The 9,526-nt window shown below is 40.0% G+C and overlaps 2 protein-coding genes across 2 annotated transcripts; both read right to left on the bottom strand.

Moving 5' to 3' along the window:
• Positions 1-3,231: 3,231 nt before the first annotated feature.
• On the bottom strand, positions 3,232-5,931 carry LOC116310792 (cathepsin B-like). The gene is made up of 10 exons (XM_031727707.2): positions 5,843-5,931; positions 5,257-5,380; positions 5,066-5,151; positions 4,849-4,963; positions 4,613-4,728; positions 4,341-4,426; positions 4,103-4,243; positions 3,895-4,011; positions 3,553-3,681; positions 3,232-3,428 (listed from the first exon to the last, which is right to left on the bottom strand). The coding sequence occupies exons 2-10, from the start codon at positions 5,377-5,379 to the stop codon at positions 3,352-3,354; spliced, it is 990 nt and encodes a 329-aa protein (XP_031583567.2). The 5' UTR covers position 5,380; positions 5,843-5,931; the 3' UTR covers positions 3,232-3,351.
• Positions 5,932-6,224: 293 nt separating this feature from the next.
• On the bottom strand, positions 6,225-9,464 carry LOC116310791 (cathepsin B-like). The gene is made up of 10 exons (XM_039599069.1): positions 9,199-9,464; positions 8,613-8,736; positions 8,420-8,505; positions 8,203-8,317; positions 7,966-8,081; positions 7,693-7,778; positions 7,455-7,595; positions 7,247-7,363; positions 6,905-7,033; positions 6,225-6,780 (listed from the first exon to the last, which is right to left on the bottom strand). Exons 2-10 carry the CDS (start codon positions 8,733-8,735, stop codon positions 6,704-6,706), a joined length of 990 nt encoding a protein of 329 aa, XP_039455003.1. The 5' UTR covers position 8,736; positions 9,199-9,464; the 3' UTR covers positions 6,225-6,703.
• Positions 9,465-9,526: the final 62 nt, after the last annotated feature.

Below are 9,526 nucleotides of genomic sequence, written 5' to 3'. Positions count from 1 at the left end.
CAGATTAAAGCTGTACCATGTAAAGAAGAAGCCAGACGTGAACATTATGGGATGCTGCCATCTACTATGAACACAGTTCTTTTAAATTGGACTGAAGCAAAGTAAAAAACTGCTGTGTGGTTAAATGACTGGTGGCATGAAGACTCCAGCGACACTGGCAGCACTATGGAAAAACTTTATTAGCTTACCAAAGTGTTTCGGCTTGTGGCCTTCATCAGGGTCAGTGCAAAATAAACGTTTGCATTTAAATAAAGGAAGAAATCTCAGTGAAATTACTTCAAATATTTGAAAAAATATAGACGCTGGACTACAGAGGGGAGGGACCATCCAACTTGCTAGCTGTACTCAATGTTTAAATCCTGCATCTCTGTTGTTAAGAAAGTGAATTAGGGCCGATGGAACTGGCAGCTTACACATATAGAAAGGGTCAATCAGCGTTGACACGTATGTACAGATTTTAAAGCAACACACGTTCCATCCAGATAACATCTTTTTTCAGAGAAGGCCTTGTATGTTTCAGCAAGACAATATTAAGCCACATTCTGCAGCTATTATAACAGCCTGGGTTTGTAGCAGACAAGTCTTGGTGGGGAGGTTAACCGCCTGCCTTTCACCAACTGAAAACATTTGGTGCATCATAGAAGACCAAGGATTTTTTGTTCCGCTAGAATCCTTCATCAACATTCCAGAGGTGGTCTCCTCAATTCCCAGATATTTAAAGACTTTTATTAAAAGAAAAGGGTATGCTAGAAAGTGGTAAACATGATGGTGTCCCAACTCGTTTGCTGTCATCAAATTCAAAATGACCTTGTTTTCTCTTAAAAGGATATTTTAAGTATTTTTTCTTGTGCAAAGTCATAAACACTTCTCCTTACTTTGAGATGAAACTTCAGAATAATAAATGCTACTGCAATTTTATTCTTTTATACCTCTGCACACATCAGTATGTGAATTATAAAGATAAGTGAAATCTACGGTGTTGTCATAAAGTATCCAAGGTTGTATTGCTGGCAGTAGTACAGCTGGACTAAAGTTTAACTGAATAATTTAAGGAGTTGTTGCGTTCTGTGTCACTAGCCACCTACAGCTTTTTATTTCTCTCCGCTCCCTTTTCCAACAAGTGCCTTATGTTGTGTAATCCTAACTTTACCCCTGTAGACATACCCAGGGTTAGCTGCATCTTTGTGTATCCCATTTTTTTTCTTTTAATGCTACTCTTTTAAATGTACTTGTTCCTTATTCCTGTTTCTTAGCACCTTTCTGCATCTTTTTATATTTACGTCCATACTTTGTTGGGCAGACCCAGTGTACACCACCTCAGTGGATTTTAAAGCAGTCATGTGATTGAAGTGCACAAAGGAATGATTGTAGACCTTGCTATTTATGCCTCGTCAACAGTTTTCTTGACTATGCGAGTTGTTGCGAAGATGTTTTCATTTTCATGGAAATAATTCTGTGATCATCCACTTTAGTGGTATTTTGTGCTCTTTCACGCGTTTTTGATGTTGTTAAGTTTTCCAGTAAACTCCTTCTTTTAAACGATGAACCATATTGTTGATTCGACCACTCCAAAGTTCTTGCTCTTTCTCTGATTGGTTTATTTAAATTTTGATTTGGTTTCTTCAGCCTTATAACTGTGTCTCTCACTTCCACTTGCATCTGTCTGATTGTTTGATTTAAAATCTTCCATTGTAGTGTGCAGAGGCAAAATTACACACACACACGGTCCGAACTGTATGTGCATTACCACCACCATGACCTCAAGTCATGACCTGTGTAGTATGTTAACACTATTGGAAGTAAAAATAACTTGAACTCCAATTTTGAAAACACAACTTTCTTTTTTATATATATATATAAAGCTCTGACTTGTATTGTGAGTATGAGTCTGGGAGAGAGTGTTTGCAAAATACAGTATATAATGACCAATGTTGGGCGATTAATTATATAGTTACTTCTTCAAAAAAGTAACTGAGTTATGGAAACAACAAAGTTTTTTGCAGCTGTTTACCTAAAAATGCAGCCAAGGCGTTTTTTAAATAAACATTTCAAACTATTTACAGAACAATCAGCTGTTCTGCATCAAATTTGATGCCACACAAATTATTTGTGCCACTCCAAGAAATAATCTCTGTCCACTATGAGATAAAGGAGAACAACAGCCTGATACCTGCAGGCCTGACAACAGGAGATGTATCACTCCTGTAACACCTGTAACATTCAGTAGTCGCCTCATTGTTCTGACACACACAACAAAACTATTGACTACACTACACACTAACTACACAAGATTTGCACTAAACATCTCTCACATCTCAAAACACCGCTCTCACTCCTAAAACTTCCCCCCTTCCTAAATAACTAAATGTTATGTTGCCATATCATTTTTTGATTGGTCCACATGGTAAATTTTTCGACCAATAGTAAAGGGTGGGTTGTTTTTCGTTTAGTTTTTGCTCACAGGCGGAGAGTGCTTTCGAGCGTTTTCCTTATAAAACGCCGTTTTTACCGTTTCTTCCGGCAGTAAATATAAACAACAATAGTATTCAGGAAGAAAACCAAACATTGCATATATTTTTATCTTAACTCTGGTTTTACGTGGCCTATCAACACAATTTAAAAACTGGTATAAAGCCCACACTTTTTCCGTTAATTGTTCCGTCTGTCCTGCTCACATCTTCAATGGTTGTACACATTGTCATTAACGTGGCTTCACTCCACATCAGCCACGCCGCTTTGCTAGCCAAAACACCGGTGTCGGCACATAAGGACGCTGTCATAGCCTGTCAACGACGTTGATTGGCTGCGTATATACGAATGTGAATCGCATCATTGGCTGGACAATGGGATAAGGTGGCATCGCTCTAATCCCATACAGGAGCAGCCAGTCACTTACTGACTAACACTGCAAAACGGAATTGTTAAAGTATTAATTTTAATTTCAATTCAGGTTAGATTTTTTTTTTTTTTTTTTTTTTGTGCAACGCAGATTTTCTGTGCGCAGAGACCATGCCAGCAGCGCGCAATTGCGCACGCGCGCAATTGCGCACGCGCGCAGCTTAGAGGGAACACTGGTCATCAGAGTTTAATCGCCAAATACATTAATTTTTCTATGTCAATGAATAATGCTCAATTCTCTCCTTAATGAAATGAAGCTGTAAAAAAAATTTGTAGCTTATTTGGGGGGAAACAAACAAACCTGGAAATCATAGTAAAGAATTGCAAATGAAGACCAAGAAACAACAATTTATTCCCTCTTTATTGCATGAAATCTGTCAAAATCTGCCCCAGAATGAGATCTGTCTTTTCTTTGATTTATTTCTTGATTGTCTGCTGTGATGATTATTTCATCTAGTTGAGCGGGATTCCTGTAATGACCTCTGACTCAATACCACATTCATCATTTCCACGCTTGATTTTGAAGAAACCTGAAATAAGAAGACAACAGAGGATGACACAGTTTTAGGCCAGCATTCCCACTCATCTTCAGCACTTTGTGTGACGTAGGCCTGTATGTGACACCGGCTATGTGCCTTACACTTTCATCCATACCTTCATCTCCCCAGTCAGTATTCCAGGAGTTTGCAGCCAGCCAATAGGGCGTCCCGTTATCATCACCCCAGCCCAAGATCTTAATGGAATGACCACCCAGGACATCCCCTGTCACATGCTGATACACACCTACAGCAACAAAAAGCTCATTAAAGCAGAAGAAGGTCGTTCCTCTTTTGAATAGTACACATTTTCTGACAGGCGTTCTTAAGTGTCTGTGGAGCTTTTTAGATTAGTGGTCGACTTGCTTGCTCTCAAACAGTTGCCCAAGATTAAACTGAGAGAAAGAAGTACCTTACTCATATAGAGTGACATTACTGGAATTAAATATATAAATCTCACCACTCTTATACAGCAGAAAATCGTCATAAACAGTGAAAGATGCCTCCACAGGCCCGTTCTTGTACAGCTCCGTCATGATCTGCTCCGGGTCTGACGGGACGCCGTATGTGCGTCTGCCTGAAGAGGGACATACAGGAAACTTCAAGGACTGCAACAACAAAGTAAACCAATGCAAGGAGGGTGTAGAGTTTATTTTAATTCTCTGTACCAAAGTGTTTGTCCTTCTCATATGATAGTGAGTATCCATCAGCGCACTGCTGCACACACTTAGGAGTCTCTGAACTCCCACATGGAGGACGACTTCCATTCACATGATGCTCACAGGGGGCGATGGTGTAGGGTAGGCAGCCTGTAATAAACAATCACCATCAGTCCATTTAAGTTAAGTGTTTTGCTCCTCCCAACAACTACTTAAACTGAATTCATCAAGTTGATAATGGACTTACCAACTTTGGAGTCATACAAGCCTCCTGTGACAAGCCCTTTCTTTGCCCAGAATTCCCAAGCAGCAGAAGAATAGCCACCATAACAGCTACATCAAACACAAAAATACATAATGTGCACCATGAGTTATAGCTGTTTTACTTCATTTGATTTTTGAAGACTGTAATTATAAACCATCACTGTTTCTCCCCAAAAACTTTTCCATGAAAACTTCATGCATAGAATTAATGAACAGCCCATTTACTTATATACATGAGCCATTACTAATGCTCACCCCATGCCGCATTCATCACAGCAGGCCAGCAGATCTTCAGCGGAGATCTCCACAGAGATCTTACCACCACTTTGGATACATAACCTGTCAGATATTGCCTCAGCTGCCCCAAAGGCCTGTGTAAAAATCAAACCGGGAACACTGAGAATATGGAAGTTGGTAATAATTTTTTTTAATGTCCCACCCTATCTCCTCTATTTGGTGGTGCTGTATTTTTATTTCTTGGTGTGTCATACCCAACAGGACCCACAGGAGCCTTGATCTCGGATCTGTTGGATTGTGGCACAGTTGGGCCACTGTTTGCGTGCATCAAAGCTGTCAGGAAGTTCAATGCCTTCAATATTATGAAGCCTAAACAAGAGAGGAAACAGAATCACTGCAGATTAGCTCAACCTGCTGACTGTCACATGTCATCTCATGTGACCAGCTGTGCAAACCACCTGATAAACTTACACCTCTGGTAGCTTGGGTCCATTCAGTATGGTGCCACACAGCCGTTTGACATAGGTGGTATCGATATTCTGGAAATTCTTTGTGGCCTGGAGCAAATAAAAGGAAATTGGAGCAGAGAAATCATCGCTTACAGGTTGTTAACAGCTTCCTAAGATGTGGAAATATCCATAAAACTGACTGCATGGTCTCACCGTCCAGGTGGTGTTAGCCTTGTTAATAAAATCAACCATCTCAGAGGAGAGAAGGGAGTGGTGAGGGTGTGCCCAAGTGGTGCACACCATCACCACTACAGAGAGGAGGAACAGCGGACTCATCCTGCAAAACAGACATCAGTGATCACAGGAGGTGACCAGGAAACTGTTTAGATACACACAAAAGCGCATCTCAGTGGAGCGTTACAAGAAAAATGAATACAGAAAGAGGCCATTTCCTTTATTTATAACCAACATGTGTTTTGCAGTAATGTTGCAAATGCATTTCTGTACATAGGAACTGGGTCATGTATGAATGCAATGAACGTAGTTATTACAAACAGATTAATGATAAATGATACTTTTAATCCAATTTAAAAAGAAAAAATTTAGTTTAAAAGAACATTTATATTATCAGATGAATCAGAACTGCAGCTAGATTTAACGTATATGTACACTGATTCAAGCTAAAAACAAAAAATGAAAACTTCAGCTTAAAAGACAATCACAAAGTATTAATCCAGATGCATATTAAACTCATGTGCACAAGAAATCAGCATATTTGCCAAATTTCTTAATTTTTTACCTGGGTTGCTGTTTCAGTAGATCTCTTTCCTCGTTCTTCTTCTCTTCGACTCAACAAACCTTCTAGTTACCCTTCTTATAAGACCCCAGTTGTTGATCACATGCCTGTGTAATAAATGCACCTGCATGTCTCATGTGACTAGAAGCCTGCCATTCCAAAGGTTGACCAAGCTCTTAAAATTATTATACGTCAATAACGAGATGCAGTTTTGTTTCCTTTATTTAACCATCAACCTTCTGATTCTTAATTTTGTTTAATATGTATGAACTTCTCCCATCCACCCACCGACCCACCCACACACACACACACACACACACACACACACACACACACACACACACACATTTAAACTCTGCATCAAAACATGAAATCACTCAAAATATTGGATTAATTGTTATTTATTTCTTCAAATATGTACAAATCAAAATGTCACATTACATAGCAATGTTCCCACATTGTCAGACTAAGTACTGACATCATTACTCTAATCCAGTCACCTTCTTGCCCACATTCTTTGAGCCAATCAGCCTCCACTCCATGTGGTTTAAATCTCAACTCCCCGTCATTCTCGCTTTCAGACTCCCATTCATGCAACCCACCTCCTCCCCATCTCCACCTCACAGACGGTTCAACTGGAGCTTCATCCAAGTTTAATCTTTAATTTTTTAATTTAATTCTTTTGTAGTTTACTGGTGGGGGGGGAGCAAACCTGGAAATCATGGTAAAGAAGTTCAAATAAAGACCAAGAAACAACAATTTATTCCCTCTTTATTGCATGAAATCTGTCAAAATCTGCCCCAGAATGAGATCTGTCTTTTCTTCGATTTATTTCTTGATTGTCTGCTGTGATGATTATTTCATCTAGTTGAGCGGGATTCCTGTAACCACCTCTGACTCAATATCACATTCGTCATTTCCACGCTTGATTTTGAAGAAACCTGAAATAAGAAGACAACAGAGGACGACACAGTTTTAGGCCAGCATTCCCACTCATCTTCAGCACTTTGTGTGACGTAGGCCTGTATGTGACACCGGCTATGTGCCTTACACTTTCATCCATACCTTCATCTCCCCAGTCAGTATTCCAGGAGTTTGCCGCCAGCCAATAGGGCGTCCCGTTATCATCACCCCAGCCCAAGATCTTAATGGCATGACCGCCCAGTACATCCCCTGTCACATGCTGATACACACCTACAGCAACAAAAAGCTCATTAAAGCAGAAGAAGGTCGTTCCTCTTTTGAATAGTACACATTTTCTGACAGGCGTTCTTAAGTGTCTGTGGAGCTTTTTAGATTAGTGGTCGACTTGCTTGCTCTCAAACAGTTGCCCAAGATTAAACTGAGAGAAAGAAGTACCTTACTCATATAGAGTGACATTACTGGAATTAAATATATAAATCTCACCACTCTTATACAGCAGAAAATCTTCATAAACAGTGAAAGATGCCTCCACAGGCCCGTTCTTGTACAACTCCGTCATGATCTGCTCCGGGTCCGACGGGACGCCGTATGTGCGTCTGCCTGAAGAGGGACATACAGGAAACTTCAAGGACTGCAACAACAAAGTAAACCAATGCAAGGAGGGTGTAGAGTTTATTTTAATTCTCTGTACCAAAGTGTTTGTCCTTCTCATATGATAGTGAGTATCCATCAGTGCACTGCTGCACACACTTAGGAGTCTCTGAACTCCCACATGGAGGACGACTTCCATTCACATGATGCTCACAGGGGGCGATGGTGTAGGGTAGGCAGCCTGTAATAAATAGTCACAGTCAGTCCATTTAAGTCAAATCTTTTGCTCCTCCCCACAACTACTTAAACTGAATTCACCAAGTTGATAATGGACTTACCAACTTTAGAGTCATACAAGCCTCCTGTGACAAGCCCTTTCTTTGCCCAGAATTCCCAAGCAGCAGAAGGATAGCCACCATAACAGCTACATCAAACACAAAAATACATAATGTGCACCATGAGTTATAGCTGTTTTACTTCATTTGATTTTTGAAGACTGTAATTATAAACCATCACTGTTTCTCCCCAAAAAACTTTTCCATGAAAACTTCATGCATAGAATTAATGAACAGCCCATTTACTTATATACATGAGCCATTACTAATGCTCACCCCATGCCGCATTCATCACAGCAGGCCAGCAGATCTTCAGCGGAGATCTCCACAGAGATCTTACCACCACTTTGGATACATAACCTGTCAGATATTGCCTCAGCTGCCCCAAAGGCCTGTGTAAAAATCAAACCGGGAACACTGAGAATATGGAAGTTGGTAATAATTTTTTTTAATGTCCCACCCTATCTCCTCTATTTGGTGGTGCTGTATTTTTTATTTCTTGGTGTGTCATACCCAACAGGACCCACAGGAGCCTTGATCTCGGATCTGTTGGATTGTGGCACAGTTGGGCCACTGTTTGCGTGCATCAAAGCTGTCAGGAAGTTTAATGCCTTCAATATTATGAAGCCTAAACAAGAGAGGAAACAGAATCACTGCAGATTAGCTCAACCTGCTGACTGTCACATGTCATCTCATGTGACCAGCTGTGCAAACCACCTGATAAACTTACACCTCTGGTAGCTTGGGTCCATTCAGTATGGTGCCACACAGCCGTTTGACATAGGTGGTATCGATATTCTGGAAATTCTTTGTGGCCTGGAGCAAATAAAAAGGAAATTGGAGCAGAGAAATCATCGCTTACAGGTTGTTAACAGCTTCCTAAGATGTGGAAATATCCATAAAAACTGACTGCATGGTCTCACCGTCCAGGTGGTGTTAGCCTTGTTAATAAAATCAACCATCTCAGAGGAGAGAAGGGAGTGGTGAGGGTGTGCCCAAGTGGTGGACACCATCAGCACTACAGAGAGGAGGAATAGCAGACTCATCCTGCAAAACAGACATCAGTGATCACAGGAGGTGACCAGGAAACTGTTTAGATACACACAAAAGCGCATCTCAGTGGAGCGTTACAAGAAAAATGAATACAGAAAGAGGCCATTTCCTTTATTTATAACCAACATGTGTTTTGCAGTAATGTTGCAAATGCATTTCTGTACATAGGAACTGGGTCATGTATGAATGCAATGAACGTAGTTATTACAAACAGATTAATGATAAATGATACTTTTAATCCAATTTAAAAAGAAAAAATTTAGTTTAAAAGAACATTTATATTATCAGATGAATCAGAACTGCAGCTAGATTTAACGTATATGTACACTGATTCAAGCTAAAAACAAAAAATGAAAACTTCAGCTTAAAAGACAATCACAAAGTATTAATCCAGATGCATATTAAACTCATGTGCACAAGAAATCAGCATATTTGCCAAATTTCTTAATTTTTTACCTGGGTTGCTGTTTTAGATCTTTTTCGTCGTTCTTCTTCTCTCTGACTCAACAACCCTTCCAATTACTCTTCTTATTGGAAGGCGTGGTCAACATGCACAGGCATGTTGATCACATGCCTGTGCAATAAATGCACCTGCATGTCTCATGTGACTAGAAGCCTGCCATTCCAAAGGTTGACCAAGCTCTTAAAATTACTATCCGTCAATAACGAGATGCAGCTTTGTTTCCTTTATTTAACCATCAACCTTCTGATTCTTAATTTTGTTTAATATGTATGAACTTCTCCCATCACACACACACACACACACACACACACACACACACAC

Source organism: Oreochromis aureus, linkage group 15, assembly GCF_013358895.1.
Source record: "Oreochromis aureus strain Israel breed Guangdong linkage group 15, ZZ_aureus, whole genome shotgun sequence".
In the NCBI taxonomy this organism is placed as follows: Eukaryota; Metazoa; Chordata; class Actinopteri; order Cichliformes; family Cichlidae; genus Oreochromis; species Oreochromis aureus.
Note: the sequence above shows the minus strand (reverse complement) of the source record. Positions and strands in the feature narration are given on the sequence as shown.

Excerpts from the sequence above, each read along its gene's own strand:
- LOC116310791 (XM_039599069.1), bottom strand. The coding sequence starts at position 8,735 with ATGAGTCTGCTATTCCTCCTCTCTGTAGTGCTGATGGTGTCCACCACT. Across the intron at positions 8,506-8,612 it reads AGGCTAACACCACCTGGACG|GCCACAAAGAATTTCCAGAA; the intron begins GTGAGACCATGC and ends TATTTGCTCCAG. Across the intron at positions 7,596-7,692 it reads CTTGTATGACTCTAAAGTTG|GCTGCCTACCCTACACCATC; the intron begins GTAAGTCCATTA and ends TATTTATTACAG.
- LOC116310792 (XM_031727707.2), bottom strand. The coding sequence starts at position 5,379 with ATGAGTCCGCTGTTCCTCCTCTCTGTAGTGGTGATGGTGTGCACCACT. Across the intron at positions 4,244-4,340 it reads CTTGTATGACTCCAAAGTTG|GCTGCCTACCCTACACCATC; the intron begins GTAAGTCCATTA and ends TGTTTATTACAG. Across the intron at positions 3,429-3,552 it reads TACTGACTGGGGAGATGAAG|GTTTCTTCAAAATCAAGCGT; the intron begins GTATGGATGAAA and ends TTCTTATTTCAG.